This window comes from Brassica rapa, chromosome A10 (assembly GCF_000309985.2).
Source record: "Brassica rapa cultivar Chiifu-401-42 chromosome A10, CAAS_Brap_v3.01, whole genome shotgun sequence".
NCBI lineage: Eukaryota > Viridiplantae > Streptophyta > Magnoliopsida > Brassicales > Brassicaceae > Brassica > Brassica rapa.
The window spans coordinates 15614730-15630488 of NC_024804.2; the positions used below are offsets into that span (position 1 = coordinate 15614730).

The 15759-nt window shown below is 38.5% G+C and overlaps 10 protein-coding genes and 1 non-coding gene across 11 annotated transcripts; 5 read left to right on the top strand and 6 right to left on the bottom strand.

Moving 5' to 3' along the window:
* Positions 1-3238, bottom strand: LOC103845873 (phosphoacetylglucosamine mutase). Its single transcript, XM_018655660.2, has 2 exons — positions 3026-3238; positions 1-2031 (listed from the first exon to the last, which is right to left on the bottom strand). The coding sequence occupies exon 2, from the start codon at positions 1937-1939 to the stop codon at positions 239-241; it is 1701 nt and encodes a 566-aa protein (XP_018511176.1). The 5' UTR covers positions 1940-2031; positions 3026-3238; the 3' UTR covers positions 1-238.
* Positions 3239-3655: 417 nt separating this feature from the next.
* Positions 3656-4233, top strand: LOC103845874 (auxin-responsive protein SAUR21). Its single transcript, XM_009122775.3, has one exon. The coding sequence runs from the start codon at positions 3712-3714 to the stop codon at positions 3988-3990; it is 279 nt and encodes a 92-aa protein (XP_009121023.1). The 5' UTR covers positions 3656-3711; the 3' UTR covers positions 3991-4233.
* Positions 4234-4729: 496 nt separating this feature from the next.
* LOC103845876 (auxin-responsive protein SAUR21) lies at positions 4730-5962 on the bottom strand. Its single transcript, XM_009122776.3, has one exon. It carries the CDS (start codon positions 5173-5175, stop codon positions 4882-4884), a length of 294 nt encoding a protein of 97 aa, XP_009121024.1. The 5' UTR covers positions 5176-5962; the 3' UTR covers positions 4730-4881.
* A 233-nt stretch (positions 5963-6195) lies between these two features.
* Positions 6196-6858, bottom strand: LOC103845877 (auxin-responsive protein SAUR21). Its single transcript, XM_009122777.3, has one exon. It carries the CDS (start codon positions 6646-6648, stop codon positions 6370-6372), a length of 279 nt encoding a protein of 92 aa, XP_009121025.2. The 5' UTR covers positions 6649-6858; the 3' UTR covers positions 6196-6369.
* Positions 6859-7475: 617 nt separating this feature from the next.
* MIR5722 (microRNA MIR5722) lies at positions 7476-7691 on the top strand. Its single transcript, NR_120832.1, has one exon. It is a non-coding gene; the product is annotated as a microRNA MIR5722 (primary transcript).
* A 302-nt stretch (positions 7692-7993) lies between these two features.
* On the bottom strand, positions 7994-8920 carry LOC103845878 (auxin-responsive protein SAUR21). Its single transcript, XM_009122778.3, has one exon. The coding sequence runs from the start codon at positions 8450-8452 to the stop codon at positions 8159-8161; it is 294 nt and encodes a 97-aa protein (XP_009121026.2). The 5' UTR covers positions 8453-8920; the 3' UTR covers positions 7994-8158.
* A 430-nt stretch (positions 8921-9350) lies between these two features.
* LOC103845879 (auxin-responsive protein SAUR21) lies at positions 9351-9934 on the bottom strand. Its single transcript, XM_009122780.3, has one exon. It carries the CDS (start codon positions 9782-9784, stop codon positions 9494-9496), a length of 291 nt encoding a protein of 96 aa, XP_009121028.1. The 5' UTR covers positions 9785-9934; the 3' UTR covers positions 9351-9493.
* A 191-nt stretch (positions 9935-10125) lies between these two features.
* Positions 10126-11902, top strand: LOC103845880 (auxin-responsive protein SAUR21). Its single transcript, XM_033282203.1, has one exon. It carries the CDS (start codon positions 11134-11136, stop codon positions 11422-11424), a length of 291 nt encoding a protein of 96 aa, XP_033138094.1. The 5' UTR covers positions 10126-11133; the 3' UTR covers positions 11425-11902.
* A 249-nt stretch (positions 11903-12151) lies between these two features.
* On the bottom strand, positions 12152-12891 carry LOC103845881 (auxin-responsive protein SAUR21-like). The gene has a single exon (XM_009122782.3). The coding sequence runs from the start codon at positions 12645-12647 to the stop codon at positions 12369-12371; it is 279 nt and encodes a 92-aa protein (XP_009121030.1). The 5' UTR covers positions 12648-12891; the 3' UTR covers positions 12152-12368.
* Positions 12892-13583: 692 nt separating this feature from the next.
* Positions 13584-14214, top strand: LOC103845882 (auxin-responsive protein SAUR21). The gene has a single exon (XM_009122783.3). The coding sequence runs from the start codon at positions 13803-13805 to the stop codon at positions 14082-14084; it is 282 nt and encodes a 93-aa protein (XP_009121031.2). The 5' UTR covers positions 13584-13802; the 3' UTR covers positions 14085-14214.
* Positions 14215-14492: 278 nt separating this feature from the next.
* LOC103845883 (auxin-responsive protein SAUR20) lies at positions 14493-15636 on the top strand. The gene has a single exon (XM_009122784.3). It carries the CDS (start codon positions 14927-14929, stop codon positions 15458-15460), a length of 534 nt encoding a protein of 177 aa, XP_009121032.3. The 5' UTR covers positions 14493-14926; the 3' UTR covers positions 15461-15636.
* Positions 15637-15759: the final 123 nt, after the last annotated feature.

A 15759-nucleotide genomic window follows, 5' to 3' on the forward strand; every position in this document is an offset into this window, starting at 1 on the left:
TTTCAGGAGAAAATGAGCAAATGATGCTGCAGGTTCTATTCAGGCAAGCCAAGTATGTTTCAGTTTACATTGGGGGAGAGAGAGAAGAAGAACTAGAATAGAAACAAAGCAGCTCTCAAGAAACAGAACAAAAGACAAGAGAAACATGTCATTCAAGTTATACAAAAGATGTGAAAGGTAAGAGATGAACAAGAAAAATCTATGTTTAGCATACTCATGCAGAGCTTTAGATGGATCTTTAGCTTGAACCCAGGAAGCTTTTGACGAGCTGAGCCACAGAACTAGCCAAAGAATCAGCAGCTTCTTGCGTAGATGCTTCTGCATATACTCTCACCACATCCTCTGTACCTGATGGCCTTATGAAAGCTCTTCCACGCCCATACTTCTTGATCTCAGCATTAATGGCATCCTGAATCCCCAAGGGCTTCAGAGCCTCGGTCTCTTCGCTTGTGGTCACAACCGCTGTTCTATCCAGAACTTCCACCTTAACCTGTCTGCTAGGAAGATCCTTGTATAGCTCATTCCACTTCTGCACTGACCATCCCATATGCTGCAGAATCACTTCAACCAAGAGCAACCCACTTAGAGCATCACCAACCGCTTGGTTAATCAGATTACTCACTGCCACTAGCCTAGAAACCGCATTGTGCTTATCAGAGCCTTCACTATAATCCTTTTGCTTACCAACTAACCAAGACAGGAAACATTCCGAGAATAGAATAGTCCCGTGGCCATTAGCTTCAAAGTAGATCCCAACATCAAACTCTTCTGCTTTCTCATGCAAATGCTTCACCCCGGTTTTCGCAAAAACAACCTCCAAACCCATCTCCTTAACGTAATCCGTTGACGCACCATTGGCGTAAGCCGTCTGCACAACACCAAGACGACACTTCTTCCCTTCATCACCAATAATGTTCAGCTGCTCTTTGATAAACAAAGCAAACAAAGATAGAATCTTGTCACCATCAAGTAACTCAACCTTGTCACCACCACAAGACTCTGACGGAATGTAAAAATAAACCAACCGATCCGCATCACCGTCAAAGCTAGCACACCTCATCCCAGCATCCTTTACCCCAAATCCTAAAGGCACAACCTTTTCCTTCTGCACAAAGTCAGCACCTACACCTTCGTTAAGCACACCTCCATCTCTCCCTGTGTTACGTATCTCAACATCTATATCACTCAATGACCTTATCAAAACCTCCATCTTCAGCCCACCTACACCATTAGCACCATCTAAAACCAACTTGCTACTCTCTAACTTAACAGGGATCAGACCAATCAAACACTTAAACGAGGTAATAAGATTCTCAAAGTAATCACTTTCAGTAGCGTTGAGACCTTTGTTCTTAGCTCTAACCATCCAATGCAACTGAGGAGTAGTCAAAACCCCAACGTCAACCGCAACAGATCCCAAAACAGAGCGAACTCCAATCTCCGCAGCTCGGAGAAGCGATTCACCACTAGGTCTAGTATCTCTCCCCAACCACACCTCTCCACCTTTCTCGATTGCGATCTCTTTCTTCTCCACGAAGTCTTTGATCAACGAGACGAGCTCTTTAGGGGAAGAAGCGTTGGCGATCTGATCAGCGAAAGGCTCCCATTCCTGAGAGAGCATGCCGCCGGAGGGGTCGGAGACTTTGACGCCGTTGTCGGAGACTTTGTTGTGGGAGGCGGTGATCATGAGCCCGACGGTTGATGAGTTGAGCTTGAGGGAGCGGAGGGATGAGAGGATGCCGACTCTGTAGACGGTGGATTCGAGGAGGGACGCGTCGGCGCGGAAGCCGGCTGTTCCGTATGAAAGCTTGACGCTTTGAGGGATGGGGTAGAGCTCGGAGGATTTGAGGATGGATGCGATCTGGGTCTCCTCCATTGCGCTTAGTGAGAGAGAGAGAGAGGGTTGAGAAATGAAGATGCTTTCTTTGGAAGAGAACATAAAGGAAGCATTTTTATTTTGACTTATATATGTTAAAGAGGAAGAGCTTTAGAAAATGGTGACAAGCAACAAAAAAATCAATAGAGTGAGATGTGTGTCAAAACTCTTATCTTTTAAAAGAGAGAGAGAAAGAGAGAGAGAAAGCAATTTCCAGAGGGCTCGGCGGTCGGCCGGCGCGTGAGCGTCCGTGCCGCCGCCGGAGCTCGTGTTTCTTTCAGATAAAATTACCAGGATCCGGCCTTCTCCTCGTTTCTGCCGGTTCCCGCCTGTCCGATCTCTGGTCTGCCACCAACCGCTTTGGTTCTGGTCCTGGAGTAACGACGCGGTGGCTGTGTAGATGACGCGGAGAAGACCTTAGTTGTTGTCGGAATAATATCTCCGGGAGGCGGAGGCTATCGCAGATCCGTCGCCGCCGGTCTTTTGTCTCCGTGGCGGGGAAACTCCTTCAGGTCCGCCGTCATCGGATCTAGTCTCCGGGGGGTGAAGGCTTCTTCAGCCTTGCGTCGCCGGCTCGTGGCCCTTATTCTTTAGGGTTTTGTTTCTTTCTTTTCTTCGGTCGGGTTTTTTTGTTTGTTTCTGTGGGTTGGTGTGTTCGTCGGAGGAGATGGAAGAGCTCCGGCGGAAAGAATGAGGATGCATGCGATTCCTCTGGCGGGTCCCGGTGGTTAATGTTGATGGAGGAGCTCTCGCTACGGCGATTGAGCCTCTCCGGCTTGAGTGGCCCAAAGTTGGGTGAAAGTAAAGAGGAACGGAGCGATGGAGCTCCGGTTTGGCCGGGTGGTCCGGTGGTTGGATCTCCGGCGCCGACGAGTTGAGATGGTATGGCGCTATCCTTGTGACACGTGTTTCTTCGCGGAGGAGGATCGCGACACGTGTACAAGCGGCCAAAAGTGGGTTTAGTGAGGCGGCAGTATGCCTTTCCGCCTGCTCCCTAGGGTTTTCTCGTGATGGGTCCGTAGGGCTTAGCCCATTAGAAATTTGGGTGTCCTATTTGTTGTTGGGCTTATGTTATAATATTGTACTGGGTTTGGCCCGTTTCTTTTATAATATTAAATCCCTTTGATGGAAAAAAAAAAAGAGTGAGATGTGTGTTTTGGTCTCTTCACTTCAGGGGATTGTTGTGATCAAACCCATATTCTTCCTCTGCCTTTCTTGACACATGATTTTTTTTTAAAGTCTTGAGCAACATTTTGATCCAATAAGGCCCAATTTGATGAAGTTTTTGTAGAGATATCCACATGGATGTGACAGCATGAAAGGTTAGTCGCTGTTTGCACTTCTATCAAAATTTAGTTTCACCCCATGAGATCATGTCCTCTGAAAATGAATAAGTCATTCTTGTTCTCTTGGTAGACAACCTAAGGTTCCACCACATCAATAAGAAACTAAATCTGCTAATGTTTTGTTATAGACAAGATAGGTATTTATCTCATTTTTTTTTCTCTTTATTGAGTATTAAGATACTGAGGAGACAAACCCTTGTGAAGTGTATATAATAATGTTGATTAGCTTTCATTGCTAGTCAATAGTCATATATTGTATCTGGAAAACAAAACCATGTGAAACTCTGTTCTCGTATGTCCCACGCTTGAAGACCACAGTTTCATTAGTTCCAGGGTGGTTTTTGAATCCTGCTTTTATCTATTTATACATCCAGAAACAGAACTACTTCTTCACAACACCAAGTAATAAAGCAAATCCAAAGCTTGAATCTCAGCATTTAACTTGTTATTCCTCAACCCATCTTCAGTTTAGATTTTCAAAGACTATAAATGGCTTTGGTAAGAGGTCTCTTGGGTGCAAAGAAGATCCTGAGCCGCTCTGTAACGTCTACAGCACCAAAAGGATTCCTTGCGGTGTATGTTGGAGAGGACAAGGTCCAGAAGAAGAGATATATAGTTCCTGTCTCATACTTGAACCACCCTTCGTTTCAAGCTCTGCTCACTAAATCTGAAGAAGAGTTTGGGTTCGATCATCCTATGGGTGGTTTAACGATCCCTTGTCCTGAAGATACTTTCATCACTGTGACCTCTGGGCTAAAGGGAAGATAATCAGAGGAGAAGAGATATCTAACATTATGTAGCCCGAGTTAAGATATAGAATTATTCAATGTAAATAGGTCAACCTTTTTCCTCGTTCTTTGTGAGAAAAGAGTTGTTCAAAAGGTCACAAAGCTCAATGTGAATGTCATTTTTTTTTTTTGTGTAAGCATCAAATGTATCTCTATTCCAATTGCAGAAAGTTTCTGAAAATATAAATTCATCTTGAAAGTTTGGTGTTCTTAATGATAACTATTCAAATTTTTGGATTGTTCGAGTGTTGATGATATGTGAAGAGTTTGTTCTGTTTCAGTGTGTACAGAGGAGTCAACGAATGAGTTGAAGCTTGTTGTCAACACGAATAGCCTTTCACATTTTTCTCTCAAAACAAATATTAATCAAGAAATGGATGATTGATTGACTTTGAACATATCTTCACTGCTGAAGTCAGTTCTAAGTAAAGAATAAAGTTGAGGATCCATTCCTTCCCTTGGAAATGTGAACTGGAGTATGATTCTAACTTAGATTTTTAAAAGTTCTAATGATATTTTAAGAGGGTGGGTGGAGTTTCAATGAGAAAACAATAGTGGAGAAGCTTTTGTAGGACTATTAAACAGAGATTAAAGTACTGATACTGCTATCCGGTTACTTGTATCATACAAGACTTCAATGGATGGTGAAAACTCTTAGCTTATGTAATTTAACAAGTATAATTTAAAATATAAGAATGGTGTTGTCCTTTGTTTTTCAATGATTCATCAGAAGTGTATTAGTTTAACATGAAAATGGTATTTACTTTCACAACTTTAGAAGAAAGAAATGAGAAAAATCTCCTATATATACTTTACAACGAATAAGTCTAATTTCTAACTCAGGAAGAAGAAAAAATCTGGATAATCATCATCATTGGAGCCTAGACGTTATGTTTATGAATATATCTTCAGGACAAGGGATGGTTAAGCCACCCATCGGATGATCAAACCCAAACTCTTCCTCGGATTTACTGAGTAGCGCTTGAAAAGAAGGCTGGCTCAAGTATGAGATTGGCACCACATATCTCTTCTTCTGGCTCTCTCCTACGTACACCGCAAGAAACCCTTTAGGTGCTGATGAGGATGCTCTTTTGCTCGTGGAAGCTGCTGAGACGGACCGGCCAAGAATCTTCTTTGCACCCAGTAGACTTCTCATAAAAGCCATTTCTATTTCTTCTCTTTGAAAGCTTGAAATTTTTGAAGAGATGTATGAAATGATTAAAGTTATTGGGTTGCTAGCTGTTGTGTTGATGATAGAAAGAATGGTTCATGTGTATATATAGAAAGAGTGAAAGACCAGTGATCTAATGTGTTGAAAAGTCTTTTGAAACTTGTGGTCTTTGAAGCGTTTGGACAAAATAGTAAAGAGAATATCACATGGTTCTGTCTTTAGCATCTGGAAAAGAATCATTAATGCAATTTCTCCACATGGATAGTACACTCCGTATGCAATTCACAAGGGCTTGTCTTCTAAATGTTTCTAAGATAAGATGTGCCCCCATGAATTAACTTGCACCATTTCTGTGAATCTGTGATGATCAAGTAGTTGGCTCTCTGGCCTATCCTCTAAGCTCTAATGGTTTAAATGAATTTAATAAGAACTTAAAGTGGGGATCTGTTGTTCTTCAACAACAGAACATAAACACATGTTTTTGTCACTGGTTATAAGTTAATTCTTTAAGTTACGCATGACATTCTAAGTACAAGCGTTTCGACCTTTGAGATTTGCTAGATAAAGGGAAAACAGAGCACATAAGATACATTTGATCAAATGGCTGATATTTTTTATCTCATTGTTACGTGAGTTGTAAGTAAGACTGACAAATAGTAAGACATATATTTTAAGGACTAAATATTGAAAGCTGAGAATGCATTCACTCCCTTGGAGATGTAGACTGTTTCTAACTGTAGCCTTTAGAGTTTTAATGAGAAGGCTAATGAAAAAGCTGTTGTTACAAGGAAAGTGCCGGTTTTGTTAACTCTTTGTATTTGTTGGCGCCAATTTAAGGGTAAATGAGAGAAACAGAGCAAATCTCAATAAACACAAGAAGAAAAACTTTCTAGCAGACAATTTGTTTTAGTTGAGCCACGGATCCATATGATAAATCCTCTTTTAACTTTGTTAATGGAAACTAAAGTATAAATTTATGTAGACTTGGTGTTATCTTTTCTTTTTCAATGATCAATCCAAATGTATTAACATAACATGAAATCATGATTGTGTCTATAACTGAAAAATGGTATTTACTTCCAAAACTTTTTGAACAACTCTTTCAAGAAGAAAGAGAACCAAAAATCTCCTCTATTTACAAAGAACAAAGTCTATCTCTAACTTCAGGAACAATATGTTGGATAATCATCATTGGAGCCGAGATGTCACAGAGATGAAGATATCTTCAGGACAAGGGATCGTTAAGCCACCCATTGGATGATTGAACCCAAACTCTTCTTCAGATTTGCTGAGAAGAGCTTGAAATGAAGGCTGGCTCAAGTATGAGACTGGCACCACATATCTCTTCTTCTGACTCTCTCCTACATATACCGCAAGAAACCCCTTTGGTGTCGCCGAGGCTGCCCTTTTGCTTGTTGCGGCTCCAAGAATCTTCTTTGCACCCAATAGATTTCTCACGAAAGCCATTTCTGTTTTTTTTAAGGACTGAAAATTTGAATTCTTATGAAACTTCTGAAAATGTATGAAAAGATGTAAGTTATTGGATATATTGCTTGTTTGTTGGTTGATGATGGAAAGAATAGGTAGTGTGATATGTATATATAGAAAGATCAATGAACGAGTTGAAGCATCTCTGAAAAGTCTTTGAAACTTGTAGTCTTCAAGTGTGGGTCATACTAGAATAGAGTTTCACATGCTTCTGTCTTTACCAAAGTTATAGCTAAATGCATTTTTTTCTTGATGAGATTATTAATTGAGTGGTGACAATAAACTCCATATGCACGTCACAAGGGACTGTTTTTCTCAATGTTTATTGAGATAAGACATGCTATTCTCTATAATAAAGACCAGCAAGTTTCTGTTCTTCATGTTCTGTGGTGATCATATTCTCTCATCTCTGTGGTCTTAGGGGATTTAATTTAATGAGAACGTAAAGTGGGGACCTGCGGTTTCTCAACAACAGAACAGCAAGTCTCTGTCACAGGTGAAGTTGTTCTTTGATTATATCCTCAACTAGGATCACACATGACAGCTTTCCTAGAAGACAGAACCATGTGAAGCTCTGTTTGTGTATGTCCCATGCTTCCAATGGTTGCAGGGTTGTTTTCAGTCCTTCATCATATTTATACATCCAGAGACAGAACCAACTCTTCAAATTACCAAGTAGCAAAAAGCGATACAAACCTTGAATCTGAGTATCTAACCTTTCTTGAGAAGCTTCAAAATTCAATTTTCCGGACACAAGAAATGTCATCAAAGCAGAGAATAATTACATGAGAACGACGTAACTCGTCTTACAGTCAATCAACCAATCATCATTTCTTGATTAGTATCTGAAATAGAGTCATGTGGAACGTTGTTTGGGAAGTCCACAAGTTTCAACTCATATCATTGATTCAAGAAGTGGATGATTGATTGATTGATTGACTGTGTTGTCTACACAATCAGCGTTTCACATGAATCTCTCTTTCAAATATTAATCAAGAAGTGGATGATTGATTGATTGATTGATTGATTGATTGATTGACTGTGAACAGCAGTCTTGTCTTCGCTGCTGAAGTCAGTTCTAAGTAAAGGAAAAAGTTGAGTATCCATCCATAGGCTCTGGTAGGACTATGAATAAGAGATAAAAGTGCCGGTACATCAGTTCATGTAACAGTTCTAATACAGCTATCCGGTTACTTTTCATCTCTTTTCATTCTGTTTAACTTTGTCATCTCTTTCTTTGTTACATAAAAAGACTTCAATGGATGATGAACACTTCACTTATTTTATTCAACTAGTAAGATATAATTTAAATAGAAGAATGGCGTTGTCCTTTGTTTTTCAATGATTGATCAAAAGTGCATTAGTTTAACATGAAAATGGTATTTACTTTCAAAACTTTAGAAGAAAGTAAAGGAGAAAAGCTCCTATAATTTACAAAGAATAAGTCTATTGCTAACTCATGAAGAAGAAAAGATCTGGATAATCATCATCATTGGAGCCTAGACGTTACGTTTATGAATATATCTTCAGGACAAGGGATGGTTAAGCCACCCATCGGATGATCAAACCCAAACTCTTCCTCGGATTTACTGAGTAGCGCTTGAAAAGAAGGCTGGCTCAAGTATGAGATTGGCACCACATATCTCTTCTTCTGGCTCTCTCCTACGTACACCGCAAGAAACCCTTTTGGTGCTGATGATGATGCTCTTTTGCTCGTGGAAGCTGCTGTTATGGAGCGTCCAAGAATCTTCTTTGCACCCAATAGACTTCTCACCAAAGCCATTTCTATTTTTTTTTTTGTTTTCTGAAAGTTTGAATTCTTTTGAAGAGATGTATGAAAAGATTAAAGCTATTGGATTGCTAGTTGTTGGTTGATGATAGAAAGAATGAATCAGGTGTATATATAGAAAGACCAGTGAATATAATGTGTTGAAAAGTCTTTGAAACTTGTGGTCTTTGAAGCGTGGGACAGAGTAGAACAGAGAGTATCACATGGTTCTGTCTTTAGCATCTTGAAAAGAAGCATCATTGCAATTTGTTGCCCACTTGGATAGTACTCTCCTAGTCCCTATGCAGTTCACAAGGGATTGTCTTCTCAATGTTTCTGAGATAAGACGTCTCCACTTGCACCGTTTCTGTGAATCTGTGATGATTTAGTGGTTGGCTCTCTGGCCTATCCTCTAAACTATATGGTCAAAATAACTTTAATAAGAACTTAAAGTGGGGACCTGTTGTTCTTCAACAACAGAACAGAAAACACATGTTTTTGTCACTGGTTAAGTTAATTCTGTAATTTACACATGACAATTCTAGGTAAAACTATTTCGGCCTTTGAGGTTTTCTAGATAAAGGGAAAACAGAGCACGGAAGATACATTTGATCAAATGACTGATATTGTTACGTGAGCTGTAAGTAAGACTGATAAATAGTAAGACATATAAATATTGAAAGCTGAGAATGAATTCACTCCCTTGGAGATGTATGACTGGTTCTAACTTTAGCTTTTAGAATTTTGATAAGAAAAAAAATGGAGAAACTGTTGTTACAAGAAACTGCCGGTTTTGTAACCAAAGTACAATTTTTTCCTTTTTTCAAAGTACTAAATTAATATAGTTCTTCAATTGGTGTTGTCATTTCTTTTTCAATGATCAATCCAAAGTGTATTAATTTAACAAGAATCATGATTGTGCCTATAACTGAAAAATGGTATTTACTTTCAAAAAATTTAGAACAACTCTTTCAAGATGAGAGAAAAAAACGTTTGTCCTCTATTTACAAAGAACAAGTCTATCTCTTTCTCGAATAACAATATGTTGGATAATCATCACCGAAGCCGGGAAGTCACATTGATGAAGATATCTTCAGGACAGGGGATCGTTAAGCCACCCATTGGATGATCAAACCCAAACTCTTCTTCGGATTTGCTGAGAAGAGCTTGAAATGAAGGCTGGCTCAAGTATGAGACTGGCACCACATATCTCTTCTTCTGACCCTCTCCTACGTACACAGCAAGAAACCCCTTTGGTGCCGCCGAGGTTGCACTTTTGCTTGTTGCTACTGAGAGGGAGCGGCCAAGAATCTTCTTTGCACCCAATAGATTTCTCACGAAAGCCATTTTGTGTTATTTTGGAGTGAAAGTTTGAATTCTTATGAAGCTTCTGGAGATGTATGAAAGATGAAATTTATTGGATATATTTCTTGTTTGTTGGTTGATGATGAAAAGAATAGGTAATGTGATATGTATATATAGAAAGATCAATGAATGAGTTGAAGCATCTCTGAAAAGTCTTTAAAACTTGTGGTCTTGTTGTGGGTCATACTAGAATAGAGTTTCACATGGTTCTGTCTTTACCAACTGGAAAAGTTATAGCTAAATGCAATTTTTTTCTTGATGAGATTATTAATTGAGTGTAGTGCTGGGCATTCGGGTTTTCGGTTCGGGTCGGTTCGGTTTTTTCGGTTTTCGGGTTATTCGGATTGGGATGTTTAGGAACCGTTTAGGAACCGAAAATTTTTCGGATCGGTTCGGTTCGGATAATGTCGGGTTCGGGTCGGGTTTCTATATTTTTATAAAACCCGAAATAGAACCGTATTACAAATAATTCGGGTTTGGTTCGGGTTTAAAACCCAAAAATCCCGAAAACATGAGCTAAACCCGGAAAAAACCGAAAATATATTCGGGTTATTCGGGTAGTTCGGATTTTTTAAGATATTTTTTATTTATAAATTATATTTTTATATATTAAAATTTAAAATATTCAAAATATTCAAAATATTCGGGTACCCGTTCGGTTCTCGGTTCGGTCCCGGTTCGGTTTCGGTTTTTCGGATTTAGAAATATAAGAACCGTTCGGGTTTCTGTAATTTTTGGTCCGGTTTCCGTCCCGGTTTTTTCGGTTCGGTTCCGGTTCGGTTTTCGGGTTTCGGATAATATGCCCAGGACTAATTGAGTGTGTGACAATAAACTAAAAAACAAAACTCTATATTCACATCACAAGGGACTGTTTTTTCTAGACATATGCTATTGTCTATGATAAAGACCAGCAAGTTTCTGTTCTTCATGTTCTGTGGTGATCATATTCTCTCATCTCCGTTTTCTAAATGGATTAAAATTAATAAGAAAGTAAAGTGGGGACCTGAAGTTTCTCAACAACAGAACAACCAGTCTCTGTCACAGGTTAAGTTGTTCTTTGATTATATCCACTACTAGGATCACACATGACAATTTTCGTTTCCTGTCATCTGTCATATCTACAAGACAGAACCATGTGAAACTCTTGTTTGTGTGTGTCCCATGCTTCCAATGGTTCCAAGTTTGTTTTCAGTCTTTCATCAATCTATTTATACATCCAGAGACAGAGCCAACTCTTCAATCACCAAGTACCAAAAGCAATACAAACCTTGAATCTGAGCATCTAAACTGTTCTAAGAAGCTTCAGATTTCAATTTTTCCAGACACAAGAAATGGCTTTGCTCAGAGGTCTCTTGGGTGCAAAGAAGATTATTAACTTTTCTGTAGCGGCTACAAGCAAAAGAACAGTTTCAGTGCCAAAGGGGTTTCTTGCGGTGTACGTTGGTGAAGACCAGGTGCAGAAGAAGAGATATTTGGTGCCTATCTCATATTTAAACCAGCCTTCTTTTCAAGCTCTTCTTGGTAAATCGGAGGAAGAGTTTGGATTTGATCATCCAATGGGTGGCTTAACGATTCCTTGTCCTGAAGATACCTTCATCAATGCGACTTCCCAGCTTCAGTGATGATGAAGAAGAAAAAAACTGACATTAGTTTAGCCTGAGTTAGAGAGAAAATTATTCAATGTATCTATGTTAACGTTTTTCATCACTCTTTGTGAAATAGAGTTATTCAAGAGGCTACAAAATGCAAATGTGTATGTCATAGTTCCGTGTAAAAACAATGGTTTCAATTATACAACAGCAGCAAGTTTTCTGAGAATATTTTTATCTTTCTTGCATGCATAATTGATAATTGTCTACGTATCCATATTAGTAGCAGGAGAAAGTTGTGAGACCCATATATGCTTTTGTTTACGATCCCAGTCATCTCACAACACAATCAAATTACCCCAAAGACTGCAGAGGATACCTCATTAAGACAGGACAATCAGTGAATACTTACTTGACAACGATGTAACTCGTCATACAGACTACAGTCAATAAATCATCCTTTCTTGATTAGTATCTGAGTAGAGTCATGTGGAACGCTGTTTGGAAAGACCACAAGTTTCAAGTCATTTCATTGATTCCTTTGTATCTACTGAAACAAAACAAGCTCTTCATATCATTTACACTCGAGCAATCCAGACACGTGATTAGTTATATTTAAGAACCCTCAAGCTTTCAATATTAATGGGAAACAAGTTGAAACTTGTGAAACGACGCTGCAGACCATAAATTTCAACTCATATCATTGATTCCTCTGTATATTTGAAACAGAACAAACTCTTAATATCATTAACACTCAAGCAATCCAAGATTTTAAGATGAAATTATATTTTCAGAAAAATGTAATTCGAATAGAGAGATCTTTTAATGCTTACACAACAAAAATGACGTTCGCATTAAGCCTTGTGACCTCTTTAACAACTCTTTTCTCACAATGAACGAAGAAAAGGTTAACCTATTTACATTGAATGATTCTATCTCTAACTCGAGCTACTAATGTTAGATCTCTCTTCTTCGGATCATCTTATCTTTAGGCTAGAAGTCACAATGATGAAAGTATCTTCAGGACAAGGGATCGTTAAGCCACCCATAGGATGATCAAACCCAAACTCTTCTTCAGATTTACTGAGAAGTGCTTGAAAGGAAGGCTGGTTCAAATATGAGACAGGAACCATATATCTCTTCTTATGGACCTGGTCCTCGCCAACATACACCGCAAGAAAACCTTTTGGTGTTGTAGCTGTTACAGAGCGGCTCATGATCTTTTTTGCACCCAAGAGACCTCTTACCAAAGCCATTTATAGTCTTCGAAAATCTAAACTGAAGTGGGTTGAGGATACTAAGTTAAATGCTGAGAGTCAAGATTTGGATTGCTTTACTACTTGGTGTTGTGAAGAATTGGTTGTGTCTCTGGATGTATAAATAGATCATGAAGGAGTTAAAACCACTCTGCATCCAATGAAACTACAATAGTGGGACATGCCAGAATAGAGTTTCACATGGTTTTGTTTTACAGATGTGACCAGCAATGAAGGCTAACCAACATTATATGCACTTCACAAATCACAAAAGGTTGTTTCCTCAATGTCTTTATAATAATTAAAAAAAGGAGAGAAAAAATGAAATATTGCAATCTTCTCTTATCTATGATAAATATTAGCAGATTGAGTTTCTTAATGATGTGGTGGGACGTTTGTTGCCTACCAAGAGAACAAGAGTGACACATTCATTTTCAAAGGACATGATCTCATGGGGTGAAACTTAAATTTGATCGACTTTAAACGGTGACTAACCTGTCAAGCTATCACATCTATGTGGGATATCTCTGCAAATAACCATCAGATTGATCATCAGATGGGGCCTTATGAGATCAAAATGTTGGGAAAGACTAGACAAAGCATGTGTCAGTACATATTAGGTGAGATATCTGAGCCAGAAAAGAACAACTTAACCAGAGACAGAGACTTGTTGCTCTGTTGTTGAGAAACTTCAGGTCCCCACTTTAAGTTCTAACTACTTCAATTTATTTAGACCACAGAGATGAGGAAAAATGATCACCACAGAACATGAAGAACTTGAAAGCATGTCATTATCTGAAGAAAAACAAAACAATTGAGAAAAACAGTCCTTGTGATTTGCATATGGATCTTGTCTTTAGTTTAAGTGTCCCACACTCAATTAATAGTCTCATCAGGTCATATTGCGTGAACTATACTTTTCAATATGGTAAAGACAGAACCATGTGAAACCCTGTTCTAGTCTGTCCCACACTTGAAGACCACAAGCTTCAATGATTTTTGAGAGAAGCTTCAACTCATTCGTTGATCTTTCTATATATACACATCACCTAGCCCATTCTTACAATCATCAACCAACAAACAAGCAATCCAATAAATTGTATCTTGTCATACACCTCTTCAAAAGAATTCAAACTCTCAGTCAAAATCATAGAAATGGCTTTCGTGAGAAGTCTATTGGGTGCAAAGAAGATTCTTGGTCGCTCCGCAGCAAGCAAAAGTGCAACCTCGGCGGCACCAAAAGGGTTTCTTGCTGTGTACGTAGGAGAGAGTCAGAAGAAGAGATATGTGGTGCCAGTCTCATACTTGAGCCAGCCTTCATTTCAAGCTCTTCTCAGCAAATCTGAAGAAGAGTTTGGGTTCAATCATCCAATGGGTGGCTTAACGATCCCTTGTCCTGAAGATACATTCATCGATGTGACATCTGGGCTCCAATAATGATTATCCAACATATTGTTCTTCCAGTTAGAGATATACTTGTTCCTTGTAAATAGAGATTTTTTATTTCTCTTTCTTCTTGAAAGAGTTGTTCTAAAAGTTTTGAATGTAAATACCATTTTTTCAGTTATAGACACAGTCATGATTCATGTTAAACTAATACATTATGAATCGATTTGTGGAAAGTAAATGACAACACCAATGAAGAACTTATTCAATTTATAGTTAAGATGCTCTTGGATAGCAAATGAAAAGTTTGTTAATTTATTAAGCATCATATTTAACAGGTCAATCTGCTAGAAAGTTGTAGTACAAGAATCATGGAGAAATTAATATTTTCAGAAATCTCTTAGCTCTCACATCTTATATAAAGCCCACAATCTGCTACAAAGTCTTTCTTCTTCTGTTTCTTGTGTATTGCTCTGTTTCTCTTTTATACCGTTAAATTGGCGCAAACGAAGATTTGACAAAACCGGCACTTTATCACAGCTTCTCCAATAGTCTCTCACTCTCTCATTATCTAGCAAAGCTCAAAAGCCGAAATATATTTTACTTAGAGTTGTCATATGCATAAGTTAAAGAATTTACTTAACCAGTGATAGATACTTTGTTCTTATGTTCTGTTGTTAAGGAACAACATGTCCCACTTTTTGTTCTTATTAAATTCATTTCAACCATTAAGCTTAGAGAATAGGCCAGAGAGCCAACCACTTAATCATCAAAGATTCACAGAAACGGTGCAAGTTAAGTCATGGGGGCAAGTCTTATCTCACAAACACTGAGAAGACAACCCCATGTGAATTGCATACGGAGAGTACTATCCAAGTGGACTGATTGCATAAATGATTTATTTCCAGATGCTAAAGACAGAACCATGTGATACTCTTTGTTCTAGTCTGTCCCAACGCTTCAAAGACCACAAGTTTCAAAGACTTTTCATGACATTATATTCACTGGTCTTTCTATATATACACCTGATTCATTCTTTCTATCATCAACCAACAACAAAGCAATCCAATAGCTTTAATATTTTCATACATCTCTTCAAAAGAATTCAAACTTTCAGAAAACACAAAATAGAAATGGCTTTGGTGAGAAGTCTATTGGGTGCAAAGAAGATTCTTGGCCGATCCGTCACAGCAGCTTCCACGAGCAAAAGAGCAGCCTCGGCAGCACCTAAAGGGTTTCTTGCGGTATACGTAGGAGAGAGCCAGAAGAAGAGATATGTGGTGCCAATCTCATATTTGACCCAGCCTTCATTTCAAGCACTTCTAAGTAAATCTGAGGAAGAGTTTGGGTTTGATCACCCGATGGGTGGCTTAACGATCCCTTGTCCCGAAGATATCTTCATCAACGTAACATCAAGGCTCCAATGATGACTATCCAAATTTTTTCTTCTTCTTGAGTTAGCAATTTGTCTCCATTGAGTTAGCAATAGACTTATTCATTGTAAATCATTGTATATTATAGGACATTTTTTTTCTCATCTTCCTCCTTTTTGAAAGAATTGTTGAGACTTGAGAGAATGAATACCATTTCTTATGAGTTATGACACAGGCACGATATCATGTCAAATAAGTTTTTGATCGATTGTTAAAGAAAGGCCAGACAACAAGTGAGAAACCATATTCAAGTTTATTACATAATCGTCAACTAAGTATACTTGAGCCTAACT